General features: G+C 44.9%; 1 protein-coding gene across 2 annotated transcripts in view; it reads right to left on the reverse strand.

Annotated features, from left to right (window-relative positions):
- Positions 1-6,096: 6,096 nt before the first annotated feature.
- The window catches only part of HMGCR (3-hydroxy-3-methylglutaryl-CoA reductase), a 34,546-nt gene continuing 14,954 nt past the window's right edge, over positions 6,097-25,688 (reverse strand). For both annotated transcript variants that reach the window (XM_044446112.1, XM_044446113.1), the window contains exons 8-20: positions 24,213-24,329; positions 22,007-22,158; positions 21,507-21,751; positions 21,189-21,361; positions 13,960-14,154; positions 12,753-12,911; positions 12,193-12,350; positions 11,956-12,061; positions 10,778-10,948; positions 10,247-10,387; positions 9,985-10,143; positions 8,199-8,353; positions 6,097-8,075 (exon numbers count right to left, since the gene is read on the reverse strand). In XM_044446112.1, coding sequence (XP_044302047.1) covers positions 8,021-8,075; positions 8,199-8,353; positions 9,985-10,143; positions 10,247-10,387; positions 10,778-10,948; positions 11,956-12,061; positions 12,193-12,350; positions 12,753-12,911; positions 13,960-14,154; positions 21,189-21,361; positions 21,507-21,751; positions 22,007-22,158; positions 24,213-24,329 — 1,986 coding nt within the window. In that variant the 3' untranslated portion in view covers positions 6,097-8,020. The remainder of the gene's footprint in view (positions 8,076-8,198; positions 8,354-9,984; positions 10,144-10,246; positions 10,388-10,777; positions 10,949-11,955; positions 12,062-12,192; positions 12,351-12,752; positions 12,912-13,959; positions 14,155-21,188; positions 21,362-21,506; positions 21,752-22,006; positions 22,159-24,212; positions 24,330-25,688) is intronic.

A 25,688-nucleotide genomic window follows, 5' to 3' on the forward strand; every position in this document is an offset into this window, starting at 1 on the left:
ACCAGCACAGCTTTTCCTCCACCCAAGCCACACAGGGTGAGGCAGGGATCGCGTGACCAGGTTTTGCTCATTCTTCCCCAGCCCATTCGCAATAAAGCACCAAGCAGAATTAGTCCGAGGAACCACAAGAGTACAACATCGTAGAAATCTGAACAACCTAAACAATTTTCTAGCGTGTGGGGAAAAATAGATTCTTGGAAAGAAGGCTGGGCACAGAAAGATAGAAAAAAAGGCTGCAGGATGCTTAGTAGAATGGAAAGCCATCAGGGGATCCCCACTTCCCCAGCCACCTGGGCAAAATCCTGGCCAGAAAATCCCTGGACCAGCCACTGGATTCTGCACATGACAAACGCAAGCTTGGGGAATGAACAAGTTTATTAAAAGGTCAAAATATAAGGGTGGAGGGACTAAAACACGCAATCAAAAAGAATAAAACAAGTCAAAAAGGATAAAATGGGTAAGGGAGGGGACAAGGGAATTGGACAGCAGCAGCAAGTCAAGTTACTGCCAACCAAGAAAGTCCAGCTCCCAGGGCCTTGTTGGCTCTCTCGTACAATGAAAGATCACAAACAACTTCTAGCCAGGCCTATGCACAGTAGCTCTGCCTTCTACCCACACAGGATTACAGGATGCCACAGCACTGCTTGGCAGGGAGAATCTGCAGCAGTCAGACCTGCCAAGCACAGAACAAAAGGCTGCTCTGTTCTGGGGGCTTTATCCCCCACCCCAGCCTAGGTCAGCTGACCTGTGGGGTGATGGCCCATCTCCCAGTCCCTGGGGCCGGCCATTTACTCCAGGTGTCAGTCCTTAGCCAGTCACGGCTGTTATCTCTGCCTCCTTGAGGCCATACTTTTGATCCTTCTCACCCACAGAGCACGAAGGGAGGATGATGCCTCCTGGAGAACTAGGGCACCAGATTCCAGCTAGGCTTTTACCTGGTTTTTCTAGCATTTTGTTCGTTCCTGGATTAACCCTTCTCCTGCCCTCAAGAGTCCATTCATGTTACAGTTTGTAATTATAATGGAACCTCAATTTAAAGCCCAGTGTGGTATAGATGCCTCCACACTTTGAATAAAAAGGAAACTTCACAGTGAATTTTAGAACATAAGGAAAGCTATGCTGGATCAGACCTGTTCACTCAGTAGCCAACCAGCTGTCCACAGGATACCTATACTGGGGTATGATTGAAAAAACACCTTTGTGTCAAAGTTTCCCAGCAACTGGGGTACCCTGGCACACTGCCTCTGATATTCTGTTCCCTGGCTGAGCAGAATGCACCTGCATGGGATATGCACAGTTTATTGGTAGTAACTGGGAGGGTTCGACGGAAGAAGGCAGCCTCTACCAAGTCACAGGAAATCAACTTGTAAAATTTGGCAATCATGTAAGAGCAGGACCAAGTAGCAAACTGACCTATTTCCATTTTAGTGCCTGTACTGCAAGTAGCTGGCATGACCACCGTTCCTGCGAAGCGCATTGTGGCCTTCCGCAGCCTTGGTACATGACATGTTGCAGGAGGAGCCCTTCCGCATGCCAGAGCAGAGCAAGAAGAAGGAACCTCCTCCAGGGGTTTACAATGGATGGTGCTGCTGGGCGCTCCTTGCTGCCATTGCGTAGCAACTCAGCATGGTAACCTGTAGTGGTTCAACCCAAGTCATGAAAAGGCATGTCCTTTGCCCAGCCTCCTCCTCTTTTTGGATAGCCTTCACTCCACCTTGCTATCCACCCAGTGACCTTTTGGAGCAAGAGAAGCCGTTTCAGGCAGGGATACCCTCACTTAACTGAACTTCCTTCACTGGTTTTTGCCACTCAATTACACTCCCCCGAGAATGGTTCAAAGAAGGAGAGAAAACCCTCCATTGGAATTCAAAGGGGAGGGGTTGCCCTGAAAGCCCATCTGTTGTGTTTGTGTTGTGGGGTTTAAAAAATTGCTGTGCTCGGTGGTGGGGGGAAGTTGAGAGTTCTAATAAACTCAGGCTGATGGGACATTTTTGATTATCAGTTTAGAGGTCCGGAGCTGTTCAAGCATTTCTATTAACCAGTGTAGGGTGCCAGGGCTGCGTGGGCAGGGTGCGACTTCTATTTCGAGTGCTGGGATGCCACCAACACTTTTCCTGCATCTGTGGTGGGTGGTTTCCTGCCCCTTCGGTCTCACTGGCCTCCACCTGCCACTGCGTAGGGTTGATACGTGGCAAGGAAGGCTACAAGATTTGAGTTCAAACCTTCTTACAGAAGAAGGCGTTGGCTAGCTGTATCCTGGAACTACAGGGATGTAAATTCCAAAGATTCTACAGGCTTCCATGGTGTAAGAGATGTGGGGAGATTGGAAAAAGCCATGGGTTGCCGCACACCGGCTGTAGAATTGCTGGAAACCATGACTGCCGAGGGCAGGAGGGTTCTGCTAATTACGGTCTTGGCGTAGTCCATACTGACTCTCCTTAGGAGGCTAGTAGAGGAATGAAGGGAAGGCAGGTAGAGATCCCTTTAGCTGGGGACTGATTAGCCCATCCTGAGCCTCTGCCTCTGGAGCCAGGACCCTGCCGTGGCACCCAGTGAGCTGGTGATTGTGGCAGGAGGCAAGCCAGTCCGCCCTCGGGGGGCTCCTGTTTTGTAGTATCAGGAAGACCACATCTGACAGGCTCCACTCCCCTGGGGAGATTTTTGTCCAGCCGAGGTCTGCTTGGCCATTTAGTGACTCCTGAATGTGGGTGTCACCAAGGAAAGATGTTTCTCTGTTCAGGGCAGGAGCACTGCAGCCTCCCAGTGAAAAAAGAGGGATTAAGCTACTCTCTTTCATTGCTCTCACCAACCAGTACATATCTGGACAGTAGTAGTGGGGCAAAATGCTTTATCACCAGATGTGTTGCTCTCAGTTCTGGACAATTTCTAATGTGCCGATTGCCCTGAGAAATGGAGGGCCTTTGTCCAAATTGAAACCGACAATGTGTATCCCATCTTTCTGAACTGTCACTGGAAGTTACAGTGATCTGTGAAAGATCCTGGAACCGTCTGCTCCTCTTCTGAGATGGCTTCCCTGCTATAGCAGGGATGCCCTGACAGAGCTGGTAAAAAACTCCTCCAGATGGAGCCTTTGAGCAGTACTGTCTTGAAACAGAGCAGGAGCTTCTGAAGGGGCTTGAGTATAAGCTGGCCCATGGAAGGAAGCCCAGGCAGGACATCATGGGCCCAATACACATACGGGGAACATGTGATTGGTGTAGTTGGCTCCTTGGGGGCTAGGAGCTTCTCTCATCTTGCTCATGTGGTCTGGCAAAAGAAGAATCTGGGCTTGCACTGTGTTTGATCCATGTCCTCAGGTGAAGTATGTTTTGAGAGGGAACAAGGTAACTCTTTTTGCAATTTTTAAGGAATCTGCATCCCAGGAGCAGTTTAGGAAGCCTTACTGCTTGAGGCAAACCAGCAAACTGTGCCTCCCCACCCCACCCCCACAAACAGTGCAGCAGAAGCCAGATCATGTCCCAACCCCCTCAAAATTGTCGCAGGTGATCACACTGCTGCAAGACTCCTTGATCTAAGATTTAAAGATAGGAACAGTAGTGATGATTTTTACATTTGTATTACTAAACGTTGTCTTTCAACATTTCACAGGCAAAGGTAGGAACATTATTTGAAAGACGTCACGTTCAAGATGACAAGGATTTACTGCTTGATCTCACACACCACACCCCCTGCACACCATATCCAATAGACCCTAGGTTTTATTCTATGTAGTGTTTGTTATTGTTGCCACACTGGTTTCAAGTCCAATAAAATGCTTGTTCTGTTGTTCCTGTGCACTTTGAATTAAGAAAGATGCTCCAGGGAATGCTCATAGCGTGGGATTTTTTTTTGCAATGATATCCTGACTGGTAATTCTACACAACTTTATTCTAGAGTTGTTTTCATAGCACCTTGGTCTTCATGTTGTTTTGGTTAGGCTCTTCAGAAAATCCAGGCCTTCCAGAAACTGGAGTAATTGGGATTATGTAGCACTGAAACTGCACACAGGTAGGTTCCAGTCACATACACTAGATGATTTCTAGAGGCAGTCAATTGCTCCACATTTTATATAGGCATATACCTAGCCAAGGAGGTGAATACTTATGCTGCCAGCAGTGCCATCTTTTTATTTGCGTGGCACAGCAAACATATTTTGCAAGTTCACAGCCACTATCTTCTGGACATCAAGTGGTGACAATGGTAATTAAATCCATTTTAATTCCAGGTTGTTACACAACATATGAAAAAAATCAAAGGGAGGGTGACTACTGTTGCAAGGCACTGAACATAGAGGAGCTACCTATGTTGTTCTCAAGTTTGCTCTTGGTTAAATTGGTTTGTGTCTCTGCTCAGCAAACTCCCTTTTTGTATCTCCTAGTAGAGACAGTTTAGACAAAACTCTCTCCCAAGCAACATTTTGTATAGCTTCCTCCTCTGACAATTCACCTTCTCTGAAGCGATGAAGGAAGCCTACCAACTCCTTCCCTGGTAGTGGCTGGAACATATACACAACGTGTACATCTGGGGTGGTGCCTTTGATCTATCCAGTGCCTGAAAAAGTTTGCAAGAATGGGAATGCTGCGATGTTTGTGAAATATATGAAAAGAGCACTCTAGTAAATTTGGAGGATGAACTACCATCTCTCTTGCTTGGACATACAAGAATAGCTGCGCTGGATCAGCCCAATGGTCCATCTAGTCTAGCACTATGTTCACCTATGGAAAAGCAGCTGCCTAGATCTCTCAAGCGATTTGTGTATAATCCTTCCCTCCTGCCCAAGCTCCCCAGCAACTGGTGCATATAGGCATGCTGCCCGATACCACAAACAGCACATGCCCATCAAGATTAGTAGCCACTGAGTCAGCTCCTCCATGAACATACCCAAACCCCTCTAAATCTGTCCATGATGGTCGTTATCACTTCCTGTGACACTGAATTCCATTCGCTGTATGTGAAATCCTACCTTTTATCTTTCCTGCCTCTTCCACCAATCAACTTCATGGGGCGAGCCTAAGTTCTAGCATTATGGAAGAGGGAGAGAAAAGTCTCCACACTGTGCATAATCTTGGAACAACTCTATTATATCTTGACATTTTCCTAAGCTAAACTGTATCAATATTGTCATCACTTCTCCAACCTCTTGATTTTTATACTGCCCACCACCTGAAGCTCTCTGGGCAGTTCACAACAGTTCTGCAGTCTCTCCTGTTGATACAATTAGAACTTTTACTTCAGCAAACCTGCTTAGCGTCAGGTGAAAGAAGAGTTTCAACTTCTTGTTTCATTCCAACCAGACTGTCTTTCTCTAGGTCGTTTTCAGGGATCCTGGATAGCTCACAGGCCCATGAAAGGTTTGATCAAGAGCATGGTGCAGAGGATCATGGATGTTTTAGTTTTTCCAATGTACTTTTCCATACTATTCCAAGCATGGTCACACCAAAGATTTGCATAAGAGTAGTATGATGTCGGCAGTTTTGTTTTCAATTATCTTCCTAATTATGCCCGACATGAGTTTACCTTTTTTCACAGCACCTATATTATTAAGCGCTCTCCTGTCCTCCCCATTTGCTTTCCATTTTGGCAGCTCTCTCGTCACAGAGAACAATCAGCTTTATTGGGTACTTGTTGTACCACATCCATCAGTTAAGCCTGGGGAAGGAAGATATGATTTAGTCATATTCCTTGGTTCCCATGGTGAGTTTGTCAAGCAGGTCAGAGACCATGGAAATGGCCATCAAAGCTCAGCATAACTGGATTTGCCAGTTTTTTCCTGCTCTGGGTCAGCTAGGGTGGGAGAGAAGGTGCATTTGAGCTGCATTATGAGAAGTTGTCCAGTTCTCCCCCATTACGAATAAACCCTTGTCCAAAGTCAGTTCTGCATTTTGACATTTGTTTCTATTCCGAGGTGGTTTGTGTGCTACCAGAACATTCTGCATTGCACTAGTATACAATGGAGGAAAATTCTGAGATATCCCAGCCTGTCTCTGATGTTGGAAAATGGACACTCTGGCAACTTTCTACTGCAAAGTCTATTGGAGAGCAACATGAAAAGGATCATGTTAGTATTTACACTTAAATTAACACAACTTCATCAACTTTGCTTTTGCACTGTTTTACTGAAACTGAAAAAGTATCCGTACCAAAATGTACACAATTTTGTAATAGTACAAAATGGCTTTTTTGAAAGACAATGTCAGTTACATTCACCAAAATGGACACTGAACAAACCATTTATTGCTAGCTCAGTGTTGCATTAAATAATATCAGTTAAGTTCAAACTCTGCATAAATAAGAAAAAAAGGAACTGTTGGACAGCAATACTGTAGGGAGATTGACATTCATGATGCTATTTACAAGTAGCCACAGCACATACTTAGCAAGTAATAGGTGTTGACTTGCATTAGCTTTATGGACCTAACAGGTACAAATTAGAGACTTGTATTAACAATCAAGGAGTGCCACAATGTATACTGAACTTGAACAAAAGGGGCCTCATGAGTTCCAACAGGAAGTCTAAAGGACCTCAGTCTTCAAACCAGCTTGGAACAGTGAGCCATCATTACATCCGACAACTGAGAAGTACATCGGTATTCCTGCTCTCCTTCTTCAGCTTGGTTCTCCCATGTAGGATTATGGTACACTTCATTGAAATGCAGGTAATTCTGCTGCACTTGCTTTTCTTCTAACATCATTTCAACAAATCCTATAGTTAGTAGTTCTTTAAAAAAAAGTAGGCAACTTGGAATTTCCCTCCAAATAAATTACAATTTCTTCAGGAAAAGAAATGGAAGTTTCAGTAATAAAGATACATGACTTTAACAGCTCTCATTTCAAGACACATACCTATTTCCACAGAAGAAATTCACACCATACTTTAAAGAGATGATTGAGAATAATTGTAAACATCTTTTTGACTTGCTTTCATTCCCACTGAACAACCCACACCGTTTAAACTTTACCAAGAATATAGTCCACTGGGAAGTTCACTTCAGAAAAGCACCACTGAAATTAATACAGTGCTCCTCAGCAGCTGCTAGTCCTTCTTACAGGACTCGCCCAGGAGAACATCCCAGCGGATTGTGCACCTAAGTTCTTTACCCCTGTGCAAGATAAACAAAGTATCTGAGCAAAACACCTGAGAATTTTAACTCAGTGGTTCTATGCCTTGAAATAGAGTTTCTACCAAGTTTACTGGTATTGCAGACATTCTTGTTTTCTTTAAAGGTGGAAGGATTAGCATTAAAAATATGTAGATGGAGCGCAACAGAAAGTGAAGTTCTCCAAAAGAGGCTTATAGTATTACCATTTGATTCAGTTCAATTTTCCAATGTCTAAAACTTAGGTTAACACATTTGTAAGAAGCAGTTATATCAGACTTGAAGGTAATTACCAGAAATTTGAAAACAAAACCAAGAACCAGAAGGCCACTCTCTTCATCCCCCTCCTGCCCAAATGAGATTGATTTGGTAGAACTGTGAAACCAGCTATTTCCTAGACCCAAAGGAATGGTAACATATTCCAGGTTTGTGGCTGCTGTAGATTCTTTATGTACAACATACCAGGTTAGATTGAAAACAGTGATCAGAATATTGCAAAGCAACTAATTGAGTAAACTGGTTTAAAAACAAAACCAAAAACATTGAGTTATAGAACTTGTATTTCTCCTCAGTAGTGTGCCAGCCAGAGCATTTTCATTCCAAAAAGAATAGAGGGTAATCCTTTTGGATAAGGTTGGACAGACCACCTGGAACCTTACTCTGTAAAATGTTTGAATCAGGACAAGCTAAGGATCCTGTCAAAATTAAAACCTTCTGACGTATTTCTCGTAGAGAAGCATCCTTTCATGGCAAAAAAGGGAAAGGATGCAGCAAACCATGGTGGAGTACATATCCACTGATACTCTCAAGTGTCTTTCAACAATTTACTGCACTTACTATCTTCCTTCTAAAATTCACAGATCATGTGTTTTTCATTTTTCAATTTGCCGTAGCAATGCTTTGCTTCAAGTTTCTATCAATATTCAAACAGCTTTCTTGGAACATGTTCCTTGAAGATCATGTAGGTTTATTTTTGACCTGTTGAAAATAAGAGGCACATGTTCACATTAATTCGAGTTTTAGAATATAGTTTGTTGGTTATCAGTGTATAGGATAGGGACAAGATGTTAAAAACCCCAGGTAGGTCAGTTTCCTTCTTACCTATTGTGGATCATGTGGCTTTTGACCAAATGCCCAGCAGCTAGGGCAGCCATGAGGGAGAGTTCCCCTGCCATGACTGTAGCACACACAATTCTGGCAAGCTGGCGGGCGTTTTCTCCAGGGTTGTCTGTACTTGCTCCCTGCACTCCCAACATCTGTAATCAGAAAGAGATAACATACTCTAGAAACAGGGAGGAGTATGTTCGCTTAAGGATGTTCTGCTTCTTGGGAGCTTCCAAGAAACAGTACAAAGTTACAGAAACATGAAAAAGTAGGCTCCAAAGCCACAAGCTTTATATTCACATAAAGTCCCAGATGTAATTGTCCCAAGTCTTGCAACTTGAGGTGAAGAATCCCCTGTGGGAAACATTTCTGCATGAGGCCTTGGAGAAATACGGCCAAGCCCAGTTGTGGAGAATCGATGGCCTGTCAGTCTAACGTGGCCTGAGAGACCTCAGAACTCAGCTCACGACACTCGTTCAGCCACACCCCTGCCTTAGGTACACCCTCTCCCTGACACTGCTGCCATGCACGGGGGTGAGCCACGTTGACACCGTTGTGCTACTTTGCCCTGACTTCTGCTTCTAGCTCCCCCACCCCTTTTCCTTCAACAGATCCTGCAAGAGAGAAAAATGGGGGCCTAATGTTTCATTGGGTGTGCACATGCACGTGAAGACATACAGTATAGGTGAAGCATGAGGTGAAAACTACCTCCGCCAGCTCTGGCATTACCAACATTGATATATAACCCCCAACACAGGCAATGACGAGCAAACATTTCCCATTAGTATACAAGAGACATTTATTGCAGCCATGTACTCAGAATAAAAATCAAATAATGAAGCAAGGCTATGAATAAAAGTGGGAGCCACTGCAAAATAATCTGAGCTAGAAGAGTGCCACAGACTGCAAGAAAGATTCACAGTATGATTTACACGTGGGCAGGGTTAGGGATGAGACCAACAGTCCATCTAGTCCCGCATTCTGTACACGTGGTATTAACTAGCTGCCCACAGAATTGCTCAAGAAGGGTAGCTGCAGGATCATCGCCTGCCCAGGCTCCTCATCAACTGGTGAAGCAGGTAGCACATAGCCAGTGATGCTGGTAGCCACAGAGTCTCTATTTCATGGATCTACCCAAGCCCTTTTCAAAGCCTTTTATATTTGTGGCCACCACTACTTCTTGAGGCAGTTCATTTCATCATTTTACTATACATTGTGTGAAGTGCTTTCTCTTGTCTACTTCCCCCCAATCACCTTCACGGCATGATCTCTCTCTCTGTCCATTTCCTCCACTCTGTACATAATTTTTAACACTTCTAGCAAGTCTCCCCTTACTTGCCTTTTCTCTCAGCTGAACATTCCCAGATTTTGCAGCCACCTCTCAAAGGGGAGATGCTTCAGTCCCTTGATAATTTTTGTTCCATTTTCTGTATTCTGTCTAGTTCAATAATGTCCTTATTCAGGTGAGGTGACCAGAACTGAACAAAACAGGCTGCACCAAGGCTCTGTACAAGTGGAGTAAGCTCCATTCTCTATTTGGTTTCTAATTAGGCCTAGCACGGGGTTTGCCTTTTTTACATAGGCTCCATGCTGGGCTGACGTTTTCACTGAGGTGTCCACTGCCACTCCAAGATTCCTTTCTTGCTTTGTTGCTGCCAGTTCTGATTCCAGCAGCATGTTTTTGAAATTGGGATTTTTTTGTCCCAACATGCATCACTTTAAACTAACTTATACTGAACCGCATTTGCCATTTAGCAAATTTATTTCCATGGATGCTTCATACCTGCAAACAAGCTTGCTGTGGTAATAGGTTGGTTCCGCCACCCACAGTCCCAATTTCTATTGAGGGCATTGTGCAACTGATATACAGATCTTCATTGGTTGGACCAGCTGATTCCATCAGTGTGATGCAGTTTGAGCTGCTGATATTTTGGGCCGCATCCTACAGTCAGGAGATAAATGTAGCATACGTTTTAGCTTTAATAGCATCTCAAATACATAACTTCTCTCTCTGTCACACACAGTAAACTATATAAACAACATACCTGTCCACAGGCAATATATATGGCAGTAACGATGTTTGCTGCATGAGCATTATAGCCACCTATGCTGCCAGCCATTGCAGAGCCAACCAAATTCTTGTTTATATTGACTTCGATCATAGCTTCCGTGGTCGTCTTCAGTACCTAGGACAAACCCCATAAAAATTAGATGGAAGCTCTCTGAAATGAAACTAATTGTTGTGGAAAGCGAAATGCTCAATGCATTTCCAATCCTTAACAAAAGGGAATATGCACACAACCTGAAATATCACCAGACTGCCCTATTTCTAAGTCATAATTTGACAGAAACTCTTAATATATCTACTAAAGCAGGTGCTGTGCTATGGCGCAGTTAAACAGCTTTAGCTTTGTAAGCTGCCAGGCTGAATTGCCACATGGGAACCATAAACAAGCCATAAATAACAGCACAAAGAGAAATGTAAATAAACCCAGTGGTGGTTTAAAATGAATTTCATGCAACAATTTAATAACATGTAGCATTAAAGGATGCTGGTGCACAGAGGAAGTACTCACTTCTTTAACAACCTTTGCTGGAACGACTGCTTCACAGACCACAGACTTCCCTCTCCCCTCTATCCAGTTTATAGCAGCTGGTTTTTTATCTGTACAGTAGTTACCACTAACAGCTACTACATGGAGATCAGGAAACTCTTCTTGCAGCCTTGCAAGTGCCTTCTCAGTACCCTGTTCAGAGAGATGGGAGTGGGGTAAGAAGAGGAAATACTCTGAGTACCAGTTATCGCACTCTGCAGTATAGAATGATCTCTCTTCAAGGGAATTAATGCAAGATTGTTTAAAATATAAAAGGTGATTTAATGTAAAACTTAGTAACACATTGCTACACATCTCCAGAGACAATGTGCAAAATACTTAAAAAATAAGCTCAAAGTTAACTTTCTCAAAATTAGTTCAAGCAATAACTTCATTCATGACAACGGCTGTTCCTTAAGACATGTGTGGATGGCATGCTGTGCTGAAGACTGGCTTGGACTCAGTCTTTGCTTTTACAAGCAGGAGGTGGCTTGAGCAAAGTTCCACTCAGTCATGCTTCTACGGGGTGTGCGAGTTTAGACAATTCACCCCTTCTTTGCAACTCTTTTTGTCCACTGAAAATCTGCTCTGAAGAGCCGAACAATAATCCAGAAGAGTGTGAGATGTGACCGGTGGGAGGAAGGACACTAGTAGGAGCAGCCTCCTTTCTACTGGGCAAGTCTCTTCACCGGATCAAGGCCTTCCCCTTGCAAGTCAAAAAAACTTATTCACACACACTAGATTTGGTAGTATAAGCAAATCAAGCATAATATGGAGCTATAGAACTGCAGCCAGAACATCCTGCCCTTCAGGATACAGAACACAGGCCCTGAGAGAATGTTATTGTGAAGAGTGCACATTTCATTCACCTTCCAAGAGAACTCTGCCAAGACTGTTCCCATTTTATCAACTAGGAACTGAGCCAATCATAAAGAAATTGGTACTAAAATCCCAAACAGCTGTCCTTTACACTGGATCACAATACCATTTTCTTTTTTGAGCAAAGCACCTTTACACACAAGTAGATGTACATGCACATGGAAAGAAAATTCTGGCTGTTAATCTTTTCTCCCTTATTCCTGGGATATCCTAATAGAAAAGGATTTGAATGTGGTAGAGTAATTTATCTTTAAACAAACAGAACAAATTCTGGAGCTTACTTTTGAAATCATATTCATTCCCATTGCATCACCAGTTTTAGATTGGAAGCGAATATAAAGGTTGCGGCCAGCCAAACAAATATGAAGTCTTTGTAAACGAGCAAACCTATAATAGAAATGTTTAATTAGGTTAGCATGTTAAGTGCACTGTTACATAATTTGCTTTAGATTGCTTTGCCGCAACATAATCCTAGGTCCCGTACACACCCTTTGTATTTTCCTATATGAAATGCTCACCTGCTTGTGCTATCAAATGCATCTTTGACTATCTTAAATCCCTCTGGTGTTTCAAGCCAAGCCTTCACTTCTGCAGACTGACAGGCAGTGGGTAGCCTTACCACAGGCCCTCGTGTCATTCCATCAGCCAGAATGCGACTGCTGGCACCTCCACCAAGCTGAAATAAAAAGGCAAAGTATGATCAATGACTAGAATTGAAATGAAACTACGTAAACCACCTTGGTTTCCTCACAAGAGGGAAAAAGGCAGGGCAGATATGCAATGTAACAAAAATAATAGGAAATATTCAGGTTTGGTAACCAGAGCAGCAGCTATGTAGAGTTGCACAGAAGCGTCTGATCACACAAGCGAACTTCCTCTCCTAACGCTGCACTCCTATCTACCCCACCCCCAGAATCTGCTCAAGGGAGTTATCAGCTGGGGGCTGCCTGGGGAGGGAGAACACATTCTGCTACAGTGTCCAACCTGCTGGTGGACAGGCAACAAGAGGACACAGTGCAAACTCCATCAGCTGCTTAAAACAGAGCCTACTGGTCCTGTTTGTGGGATCCATACTTACACATATTGCTCTGCACCCCCTGTTTGTGCTTGCCACAAGACAGCCTTCTGTGGTTGCCAGAGGAACTTGAAACTCCTTCTTGTCCAGAAGAAGAGGACCAGCCACCCCCACTGGGATTGGCATGTATCCAATCACATTTTCACAGCAGGCACCCAATACCTTAACAAAAAAGGACAATACTTAAAAAAATGCTTTGCTATTACATAGCAAGAGATACTTCTTGAACAATAGCCTAAAGGAGCAATTAAGTTACTTTACTTTATCTACTAGACAACAGCAAATATAACAAGCTACTTCAGTAGGATGAAGTATTTAGGTTTAATCCTACTGTGATATAAACAGTAAACAATTTTCTTCCAGGTTTCCTATTCAATGCAACTGCAAAATTATGTGCCACATATAAACCAGATTCAGCTGCACAGGCATTGTATAATTATCCTTTAGATCTCATTAATATGCCATATGGCAGAATTAAGCAAATTATTTTTAATGGTAACACCTCTAGTTAAGTTTGCTAGAACTTCAAAACATGCCCTACTAATAAATCTACACAAGTGCATGCTTGCAGCAAACTAGGAAATAGAACTTATACAAATTTGAAATGGTAATTTCACATACTGGGAAGAAAATGTGTGAAAGAAAAATGCATGCCGATTATTTGCTAAAGTTGTAAAAGCAACAGAAAACCTAAACAGACACCAACTGGTTTCACATAATCACAGAAGGAATGCTACCTATTTAATATAGTTACACTCGTAAGGCATTGGGTTGTTGTGACGTCCAATCTTGGCAAGAGTGAATGCCCAAAGTGGTTTAGAAACCACCCTAAAGCCCATGGTTCATTCTAGGGATTTAAAGTGGTTTGTAAACCACACAAGACAGCATCCTTCAGGTTCTGGTGTGGGTAGCTTTTGACCAGCATGCACAGGGAAGGAAGATAATCTATGGTGGCTTGTTTGCCCTCCATGAGCATGAACAGGTGAACCCACTCAATGTTTCTGCTGGCTACACCGGCTGCTCAAAACCAAAGCACATCCGATTATCTCCCCTGTCATTTCTTTCAGGCTGCAAATTTGTATCTGCTATTGATGACCACATTCCAAATCAAGAATTAGAATTGCAGTCCAAATCAAGAATTACAGGACACTGTATTCCCCAGTTAAACAATCCTGCACATTTTTGTTTGCTAAGTGATATTTCAACTCACCAAGGAATAATTGTAGTTCTTGTAAGGAAGGTACTGTATGGAAGAAGGTTCAGGAAGCTTCTGAGATAACATCTGTCTACGAATGGACACACCACGTTCCTGCGTTTCCATCAAAGTTTCTAGCTTGTAAGCAGGAATATGCTTTGCATTGACTAAACTTATGACTTCAGTATCAGTAAGGAATTTTACACCCATCTAGAGAAAACACACATTTAATTTACCATTTTCATTATTTATTTATTTATTTATTTATATTTATTTATTTATTTATTTATTTATTTATATTCTCTCAGTAAGGCATCACACACAGTAAAACCAACATTATAATTAAGCAAAGAATCTGTTAAAATATCAATCAGCAGCCAAGAAAGTAAGATTCACTAACATTCAATTGTATGTGTAAGTTTACTGACCAGTAGATAGATTCCAAACTAACATTCTACTCACACTGGCTCCATTCATGCATAATGCTCATCTGTATTCTTTGGATACTGCGTGGTTACCATGGAGCATGGTTTCAATGCTTACATCAAAGCCTACTCCATCACTCCTAATGCTTACATCACACCTCCTCCTGCCCCTCCCTTGCTACAGATATATTCATACTCTTATGGTGCACACACTGCCATAGGCCACCTCACTGCCTACCCCCTCACACACTCCCCACCCACTCACGCACAATGGCTACAGCCAGCCTCCTCCCGCACCTCTGTTCACACCATCAAGTGCAGAGGCAGCTCATCCTGGCAGCCTCTTCCCTGTTCCAGGCTGTGTTGTGAGAGGCCTCATCTGGCACTGACTTTTCCTCCTCTCCATTCAGTTCCACAGCCACTCCCAACAAGAACCTGGAACGCTGTTGCAAATCATGTCTTTATTTCTGCAGCATAATGGGGACTTGGGTGCAGGGAAAGGGTGGCAGTACCAGAAAGAAAAGTATGCCATATGTTAATAAAACCAGCAGTCTGCCGCTGCCACTGAGCTGTACCCCTAGCTTCTCACTCCAAGCTATCAGGCATCTACCCAGTGGATACCACTGAATGCAGCATGTGGTAAGTCTCTGACAGATTTCCCACATGACAAACCATGCCACAGTGGTTTCCACTGTGGTTTCACTTTATGTCTGAACCCAGCTACTGAATATTTCAGTTATTATAAAGCAGTAAGAGCAAAAATTAGGAGGTTTTCAAAACTTGTAAAGATCATATCAACAAGGTGGACAATGTACATTGCAATCCATGGAAAAATGTTTCTACAAAAATATTGTGCAAAAAAATGGTTTGCCTGAGGATCCTTTAAAGCAATAGATAAAAGCAGGTTGCTTACCTGTAACTGATGTTCTTCGAGTGGCCATCTGTGCAGTCACACATATGGGTACTGCGCCTGCGCAGTGCCTTTGGCTGGAAGATTGATAGCTAACGGTTTTTGGCGGGAAGCTCCACTCCCCCTCCCCCTTGCGGCTTATAAAGAGCGGAGCGTCCGCCATTTTGTTCAGTCTTTGTGACTGAACATACGGTATCTTAATAGATTTTTTTTTTTGTCGGTACCGTAAAGGAGATGGTTGGTACCGAAAATGCCCTCTCTCGTCGACTTTGAGCTGTCGATGCATCCACTCACCGACACCGAGCGGGGCCAGCGGGCGGGCTGTGTGACTGCACAGATGGCCACTCGAAGAACATCAGTTACAGGTAAGCAACCTGCTTTTCTTCGTCGTGGCCTCTGCGCATCACACATATGGGTAGATTAACAAGCTTACCATCAAAGGAGGAGGGAAGGTGTCCTCATTGAAGGACGGAGGAGAGAACAGCTCTACCGAAGGAGCAGTCCCGTCGAGCCCGAACATCAAGAGGGTAATGCTTGGCGAAAGTGCAGGGATTCACCCAAGTAGCGGCTCTGCAGACGTCATCAATCGGAACCCTGGATGCCAATGCCGAAGATGTAGCGACAGCTCTAGTAGAATGGCCTCGAGGAACTGAAGGCAATTCGAGCTTAGCTAACTGATAACACAAGACAATAGTGTGGACTATCCATTTAGAAAGCCTTTGTGGAGTGACTGGGTCGCCCTGATCTCTAGCCGAATATTTGATGAACAGTTTATTGGATCGCCGAACAGACTCCATTCGCGATCGATAAAAGGCTGAACAACGCCGAACGTCGAGGGAGTGCAAGGATCTTTCCAAGGGATTCGACGGCGATGGAAAAAAGGCAGGCAGTACAATGTCTTGTCCTGTATGGAAAGGTATAGAGACTTTGGGCAAGAAAGATGGGTAAAACGACCTTTTCTCTGTGGAAGTTTAGATAAGGAGGGTCGATGTGGACGGCACAAATTCACTGGCCCTTCGGGCTGACGTGACAGCTACAAGGAATGCCATCTTCCAAGAAACTAATCAGAGATCCACAGTCGCCAAAGGTTCAAAGGGGGCCTTCATAAGGGCCTGTAGAACTACAGAAAGGCTCCACATGGGCATAACTGGTCTAATCGATGGATTAAGATTATACAGTCCTTTCAAAAATCTCTTGAGGATAGGATGAGAAAATAGGGGTGATCTGTCGACTAAGCTACGGTAGTAGGCTATTGCGGCCGTATACACTTTAATAGAAGACGGCTTCAGTCCAGAGTGATGCAACTCTAGAAGGAACTGAAGAATTTGTTCAATTGATAAGACAAGTGGGGAGAACGAATGAGACTTGGCAAAGGTGTAAAAACGTTTCCATTTAGCCATATATGACTTCCTTGTGGATGGCTTTAGGGCAGAGTCGGTAATATGCTGAATCTCAGGGTGCAAGAGCGTTGGGTTCGAATTCGACGGGGTCTGTCTCGAACCGGATGGTACGGAGAGACTGTGGCAGTGAGAGGCACCCGCATGGTTGGATTTGAGAATCGGAACCGAAGCGAAGTAATCATCGATACCGGTGGATTAATAGAAGCTGTCGGATTCGAGGCTCTCGAATCCGTTGTCTGCCCCAATGGAAGGTCAATCATCGAATCTGCCACGCTGTCAGGTTCAATGAGAGCAAGTCCGGGTGATGAAGTGTGCCGTCCATTTGCGTTATAAGATATGGAAGTGCCGGAAGATGAAGAAACTCCCCGCGGGAGATGTCGAGCAGTTTCGCAAACCACGCTTGACGTGGCCACCAAGGGGCAACTAGTATCCCCGATGCACGGTCGCTCACTATCTTTGCTATGACCCTCATCAGAAGAGGGACTGGAGGAAAAGCATAGAAGATGATGTTGTCCCAAGGGATCATGAATGCGTCCCCTAGGGATGCTTGTCCGATTCCCGCTCTGGAACAGTAAGTCTCGCATACCCTGTTTCGTCGAGTAGCGAATAAGTCCACATCGGGGAGCCCCCAGCGCCTGAACAGGTGGTTGCGCGTACGAGGATCCAGTTCCCACTCGTGCGAAGTGAAGATGTGTCCGCTGAGAAGATCCGCGTGCATGTTGTCTGTGCCAGCCAGATGAACGGCCATCAGAGTAATGTGTCTCTGAATGCACCAGTCCCAAATTCTCATAGAAAGCCTGGCTAAGGTCGGTGACTTCGTCCCTCCTTGCTTGTTCAGATAAAAAACGGTCGCTATATTGTCCGAAGTTATCTGAACGATCCGATGACGAAGGAGGTCTTCGAAAGAACGAAGGGCTTTGAAGACTGCCAGCAGCTCTAGGAAGTTGATATGATTCGTGGATTCTAGACGAGTCCACGTTCCCTGGGTAGACAGGCCAGAGCATATCGCCCCCCATCCTAGGAGAGACGTGTCGGTACCAAGTTATCGAAGGAGGCTGCGCCCTGAAGGGGACTCCCATCACGAGATTGGTCGGTTTCAGCCACCAGCACAGGGAGTGGAGCACGGAAGATGGGATCCGAATCCGTTTCGACTGTGGGTCTCTTTGTGGATGATACACCTTGTTGAAGAATAGTTGCAGTGGGCGAAGCCGAAGTCTGGCATGTGGAACTATGGCAACTGAGGAGGCCATATGCCCCAGGACCCTCTGGATGGATCTCGCCGTAACCGTTCCCTCTCGTCGGATTCGATGGATATGGCAAGCGAGAGTCTGCTGTCTGTCCTGAGGGAGGAAGGCTTTCTCCAACGTCGAATCCAAGTGGGCTCCAATGAAGGTGAGCGTCTGTGTCGGAAGAAGAGAAGATTTCTCTGTATTAATACGTAGGCCCAGACTATCTAGTAAGGTACAGGTTGTATGGATGGTGTCTAGGAGTCCTTCTCTGGATTGCGAGACCAACAGCCAGTCATTGAGGTATGGGTAAATTTGTATGCCCTGAAGGCATAGGAAGGCACAGCCAGGAGCCATGCATTTGGTAAAAACTCTCGGAGCCGTAGCCAGTCCAAAGGGTAAAACTGTGAACTCATAAAGTTGGTTTGCAACAGCAAAACGGAGGAAACGCCTGTAAGTTGGATGTATTGAAATATGAAAGTAGGCGTCCTTCAGGTCCAGTGAGGCGAACCAATCCCCTCTCCTTAACAACAGCAAAATGTTTTGAAGGGTGGTCATATGAAACTTTCTCGGTATAATAAACTTATTCAAGTCCCGTAAATCCAAAATCAGACGTAGACCACAATCCCGCTTGGGGACCGTGAAGTATCTGGAATAGAATCCGTGAAGTCCGTCAGATGGAAATACTTGACGAATCGCTCCTTTAAGGAGAAGTTGATGTATTTCGTCGAGAAGTACCGGCGAACATGAAGCAGACCGGATCGGACTCGATGGAGGAACGATGTCAAATTCTAATTTGACAGCTGTGTTGAACGATGGATAATACCCACCGGTCAGATGTGATGGACTCCCAAATGGGGAGTCGGCTTTGGAGCCAATCCCCAGATGAGAGGGGGGTGGGTATTAGAGGAGCATGAGGAGTGGTTCGCCAGTCCTGTCAGCGCTGCCTCTGATGGTCGAAACGACGGCGGCCCTGTTGGAAGCGCTGTTGGGACTGAGGGCGGCGGCGCTGTTGATGCTGTTGTTGCTGGCGGTGTTGCGGCAGCTGTCTCTGCTGGTATGACTGCCTGTAGGATGGCTGATTGCAGGACCACCGTCTGCTGTGTGACTGGATCTCCATCCTGCGCGCCGTTATTCTTGACTCGTGCAGTTTCTTGAGTTTGCGGTCGGTACATGAATGGAAGAGCCCGGAAACATCAAAAGGCATCTCTTATATTCGCCGCTTGGTTTCCTCCAGGAAATTACAATTCCGAAGCCATGTGTGTCTCCGGAGGGAAACGGCACCGACCAATGCCCGGGAGTCAGTGTCCACGTGGTGACGTGCCGTGGACAACTGCTGTATGGCTTCTTTGATTAGGACCTTCGCAAGGTCACCCTGGTGGTCTGGGAGGGTGGAGGCGACGTTGTGGAGGCACTGCATAATAAAATATTGATATCACGCCAACGTCGCCTCGTAGTTGGAAATGCGAAGTCCTAAGCCCGAGGCAGCATAGACCCGCCTGGCCAGGGAATCTATTTTCCGGCTCTCCTTATCCCTCGGTGCTGTATGTCCCCTCGCCTCTCTGCCTTGCGAGGATTCGACAATCGCCGAGTTTGGTTTCGGGTGCTTTAGCAGGAAGGGGATGTCTTCTTCCCAGATCCTGTACACAGACTCATATCTCCTGGACGTCGGCTGAGGATGTGAAGGTAGGTCCCAGGACTGCGTCATCGCCTGCCGCAGGATAGTTATAAGCAGCAGAACGATGGAGGTCGATTGCTCCCTGTGGACGACGTCATAAAACTTGTCCGTTGACGGTCCCAGGCGCTGGGCAGTGTCGATGTCCAGGGACTGGACAAGCCTCGACCTCAGCTCCGCGAAGGAGACGTGTGACTCATCGGGTGACGCAGGATCCTGGGATGTCACCACGACGTCCGGGGAGGTTGAGTCTACTTCAGAGTCATCCGAATCAGCACCGCAGTATGTTGGGGCAGAAGATGATGATTCCACTGGCGAGAAGGAGCGGCTGCTTCTGCTTTGCGGGGATCGAGGTGGTACCCTCCTCGAATCCACAGACTGCTGTTGGTCACGGGGCGGAGGTGACGATCGCGCACTGGGAGCAGGGTAGTACCCCACAGAGAGCGGGTCTCCCCAAGGTTGGTAATAGGGACGACGCCAACTCTCCGGGCGTTGCTCTACCGAGCGGCTCCTCCGATTCCCTGGTGGGGACAGGCCAGCTTCTGTCTCCAATGTCACCGCGGGCATCAGTGTCGGTGACTTCGTTCTAGGAGGGGAGTCCTGGATTTCCCCATCCGAAATAGACCCCCGTAAAGTTGGAAGGGGTGCAGGCGGGAGGTCGACTGCACGTTGGGGAGACCCTTGAGGGGTAACCCACATGGCCTCCTGAAGGATTGGTTCGGGCGGGGTCGGTATCGTAACCGCCACCGGTACCAAGGGTCCCGTCGGCTCCGAGTCCTAATGTTGGGAACGGTGCGTGGACTTAGCCTTCTTTGGAGGCTTAGAGGCCTCCTCCTTTCTGGCCTTCTTATGGCCTGCTGGCTTCTCTTCGGCATGCTTCCGCTTCTCATGCCTCTTTTTTGGTGAAGCAGAGGGGGCCACCGAAGCGGACACACCTTCATCCGAAGGGCGTGAGGGTGGAGCCACAGAAGCGGAGCCAGGTTTTGGGATAGAGACGAGCGGGTCTGATTGCATCAGAGCCCTATCCCAAAGGAGCCTCTGAAGCCGGTTCTCGCGGTTCTTCCTAGCCTGCTTTGAGAAGGCTAGGCAATGAACGCACTTATCCGTCCTATGCCCTTCTCCAAGACAGAGGAGGCATAGGTCGTGTGGGTCAGTAGGTGCCATTTTTGACCCGCAGTCCGCACATTTGCGGAAAGCCGCTCGCTGCGCCATCGCAGAAGAAAAGAAGAAAAAGAAGAGATATAGTGCAGAGGGTAAGTATATATTTTTTGTTTTGTTTTTGATAGATCGAAGAAGAAATAACAAGAGAAAAACTACACAGAAGTGGGAAACGAAGTAAGGGGAAAGTAGTATAAGGGCAATATATAAGGAGAGAATAGCCAAAATGAAAGTCGAAAGCGGCATGAGGCACAGCGAATGGCGGTCGCAAAGACTGAACAAAATGGCGGACGCTCCGCTCTTTATAAGTCACAAGGGGGAGGGGGAGCGGAGCTTCCCACCAAAAACCGTTAGCTATCAATCTTCCGGCCAAAGGCACTGCGCAGGCGCAGTACCCATATGTGTGATGCACAGAGGCCACGATGAAGAACTATAGTTCTCTTTGCTTACCTTGGCATTCTGAAGTATATTGAGACATTCTTCGACAGAGCGTGGCTCTTTAGGCAATTCAATTCCAGTCTCTTTTCTATTACTGACTAAGGATGTTTCTGCAGGAGCACAACCACCAACCACAAATGTGGCCTTCATCGGTGATTCTGGCAGGAAAGGCTTCATAGTATCATCTATATTAAAATCAAGGAAAGAATAAGAATGAACACACATGGTTGAACATCTCAAGTATCAGTATGAACCATTTTTAATATAAGCAAGAATATTACCAAGGATTCATTAAGAATATCACTGAGTAAAGCTGTTATTAAGGATCACCTTTTCCGTCTTTGGAAATGGAAACATCTTCTACTTTAGTGGATTTAGGAATATTTTTTAAAGGTAGGGATTGCTTTCTGCAGCAGTTTTCAGAATTTTTTTTCTGGATCACCAATGGGGATGTTATAGGATTCTTCAATGAAAGTGTGGATTCCATCTCTGTCTGTTCAAAGAAGATGTATTTGACAGCAAGAAGAAGAGCTAAGCCAAGTGTAATTACTTGCTCAATGTCCATACTGGCCATTCTGGAAGGATTAAAAAAAGAACAAGAAAAAAGAAAGAAATGCAATTCACTACTTAATCTTCGTTACAACAATGTAAGTTAATCATTACATGAGCCTCCAACCTCCAGGCTCACACTTGTCACCCCAGGAGATTGTGTCCTAAGGAATACTGGCTTTGTGATCGTTTGCATAGAACAATTTAAATAATTAGAAATAATCTAAAATCAGGGCAGTATTCCATTAAATCTTGATTAGCAACATTACATTTAAACACACCTGGAAAGATAGAATTGCCACAGGGAAACATTAGGCTCTATTCTCTTTGGTGCATTTTCATCCAGTCCCATAGAAATTTCTGCTGTACTGTTCTGAGCAGATGGTTCTGCTATCCAGCGACTGTGAGCATGAACAAGAACCAAACCTAGAGACTAAATGTAGAAAGTAAACCATTAGTCAGTTCACCCACAAATATGCATAAATATACTACACCTGTCAAAGCTGACATCAATCACAAAGCTGAAGTGAAATGGAAGCCAAGAAGTTAATGTATGGTCTGTTTAACTGTATAAACTAGTTTTCCCAAGAAAACTGTACTTGTTACATGGCATCTGAGTCCTTCCTTTCACTTTTTCTTTTCTGTCCTTGCTGAAGGTTAAGCTTTTTAAAGGTAAAAACTGATATATTGACAAAAATAAAGTATATAGAAAAGCTTGCCCACTTCCTGCAGGAATATTTGCCTCCAGGTTGCTGGAGTTGGGGAGTGGCTGGAGTGTTTCCTGGGATCAAAAAGGAGAGTGGTTTCAGGTGGGGATCAGCACTAAAGGGTTTGCTTCTGCCAATTCACTGCAGGTATACTAGTCTTCAGCTTACTCAAAGTGCAAGCCTTCTGCACAAGCCAGGGTGAGAACCAAAAGCCTCTTGTCCTGTTGCCCCCATGACGCTGCCAAGCCTTGGTGAATGGGGAGGGGGGTCCCCGCCACATGCCCATCCCTCTTGCTTTGCAGCAGTTCCAGCCTTCACTTTTCCTCGTTTTGGCCTCCCTCCCCAGGAAGTACCATATTGATCCCAGGAGCCCTCTCTTTCCTCCTCCTCGCCACTGGTGCGGGAGCAGGTGGGTGTGCGGCTGCCTGGCTGCGCATGCAGCTACCAAGGCAGCAGGGTCTCACCACTGCGCTAGGAGGGCAGCTTGGGCGGCCGCTCACATGTTGCAGGCTGGGAGGAGGAGGCAGGAGGAGGGTGCCACCACCAGTGCTCGGCACACCTGCTTGCTGCTCGTCCACTCCCTTCCTGGTGCACCCACCATGGCTGCTACACCTGCCTCTGGCCACCTGTTCGACACCGCCTCTTGCAGCGAGTCATGGCTAATGAGTGATGGCGCCTGGCACCGTTACTCTTTCCAAGTATGTGCATGGCCGTTGGGGCAACTTGGTTCACGTGCCAACAGAGAGGGCTCTGTGTGCCCACTGTGGCACATGTGCCATAGGTTCGCCATCACTGCTCTAGCAGATAGGTAGCAGTCCTGCTGAAACCCTGGTCAGTCTCTGGAACAGAGATGATCTGGACACTTGACATGACTGCTTCTGAGTGTCCTCTCTGTGGTAGAGCTTGTATGGCTCCATGGTATATTCTGAAGCTGAGAGTGAAGAAATGAAACAGGAGATTACTTCAGTAGAAATGGAGAAAAACTTCTAGTAGATGCAATCCAACCTTGATATATGCCTATAATTAGGTATACCTAGAGGAAGTGAGAATGGGAAAGAAACAGCATCTCAACTGCCTCTGTTCTGTTTTATATTTATTGCCCCATGGAGATTATAGGGTTGTTCAGAGCATACTACAGTGTATCACAGAAGTGAGTACACCCCTCACATTTTGTAAATATTTTATCTTTTCATGTGACAACCCTGAAGAAATGACACTTTGCTACAATGTAAAGTAGTGAGTATACAGCTTGTATAACAGTGTAAATCAGCTAGTTTTAGTGGATGAATTTTAGCTGGTTCAGCTCAAGGATGCTGGTAAGATACTTGGACAGGTCCATGTAACCAGCACTATCCTGGATCCTTGCCCCTCTTTGTTAATAAAAACAGCAGAAAGGGAAGAGTAGCTGGGCAAGGGAGGTGATTCGTGCTTCCTGACAAGAGGGAGTGGCTCCATGCCACAAAAAAGATGCAGTGCTGAGACCACTGCTCAAGAAACCCTCCCTAGACCCAGAAGATTCTAACAACTTCAGACCAGAAAGCAAATGTTCCTTTCCTGGGCAAGGTTCCTGAGCAGGTGGTGACAAACCAGCTCCAGGCCACATGTTCTTACATGGTACCCTTTGTTGTTATTTGCACATCATACACCTGCCAAGGGGAAGCACTAATAGCCAAGTGTTTTGGCATTTGAATATATTACATTTGGTGAAACTCAGTCTCTTGTTTTCTTGACTTAATGAAGACACTTAGATTGAAAGGGTTTAACAAAAACAAAGGCCTACCATAATCATTTTGACTCTCTGTGTTACAGGATTAGGTTTGTTTTCTTCCTCTTCGAGAACACGAGCAAAGTGACTAAGCTGCCATATGGGATGGCCTTCACGACTTTCCCGTGAAAGCTGCAGGAAGAACAGAATTGCTTGGACTGCATGCATATTCACTCTTCTGCAAAGGATCATCTTTTATTATCATATTAAAAGCTAAGTCACATTATACAGAATGTGAAATTAACATTTCAATACGCAAACAATGCTAAACATTATTGAGCAATTGGTCACTCTTCTATTACATTCATTATATTCATAAGCTAGGCAGATGTAAATAGAGAAATATTTTACAAACTCTAACCTTAAAAACTATTGACTCTTGAAAGCAAACTTAATGAACACAAGTTTGAAATGCACATGTACAGACACACACTCAATATGTAATAAAACAGAAGCAACTGGAATATTTCTGCATTGTGCCTATGCTACAAACGTAAGTCTAATGCCTGCAGTATGAATCATCGGTATTGGGGAGCAGTTTTGGAAAGGATAATTGTCTAATACTGGTAGGGGCCAGGCAGTCAACTCCTGCAATACTGCGCCAGCTGCATTGGCTGTCAATGTATTTCTGAACCAAATATAAAGTGCTGGGTTTAATCTTTAAAGGCCTAGATGGCAAGGCCAAATGTTACCTGACACTGCCTTCTCCCATACCAGCCTGCCTGGAGTTGGAGATCAACCAAGAACCTTTTCACCTTCCCCAGCCAAGGGTGGCTGGGCTGGCAAGTACAAGGGAGAGGGCCTTCTCAGTGGGAACCCTACAACTCTGGAATAATTTCTATCAAGGTTTGGTTAGGGCCATTCTTCGTAGGTTTTCTGGTGAGCCCCCTTTCCTACAGGTCTTCCTTAAACCTGGGTCATTAGATTTTATTTTTCCCCTCTATATGTCAATTGCCATTCTTGGCTTTTATGAGTTTTATTGAATCAGGATTTATGGAATTTTAAAAACTTATAGCTACTTTGTGTAGCTTCTATGCGTCATACTGTGCTTTGAGGTTCCACCCTGAAAAGCAGTCCAAAGAGCATTTCAGGCAAATGAAGCATAACAAAAATAGCAGTTTATAAAGTTTGTGGTTGTTCAATTACTCTTTGCAGCTTGTACCATGTAAAAATAAATATATTATTTGAATTACCTAACATCCCAATATAAAATTCTCCTGCCTCACTGAGCTTGACATGAGAAGAAAAGTGGTTGTGTGTAATTTCCATTCATTTCAATTGCTCAGGAAAAACTTTGCAACATATACCAATAATATTTTCCTGTTTTTTTAAAAGCTTAGGACAAAATATTTCCAGAACAATCTTATTAACAATATTATGACAAACTATTAAAATTTATTAGGATACCTCCCATAAAGCAATTAAATTAAATTATGTAATTGTGTAATCATATACTTATTTATTCATTACATTACTTTAATAAATTTTTGT

This window comes from Varanus komodoensis, unplaced genomic scaffold (genome assembly GCF_004798865.1).
Source record: "Varanus komodoensis strain SLA01 unplaced genomic scaffold, ASM479886v1 scaffold5, whole genome shotgun sequence".
NCBI lineage: Eukaryota > Metazoa > Chordata > Lepidosauria > Squamata > Varanidae > Varanus > Varanus komodoensis.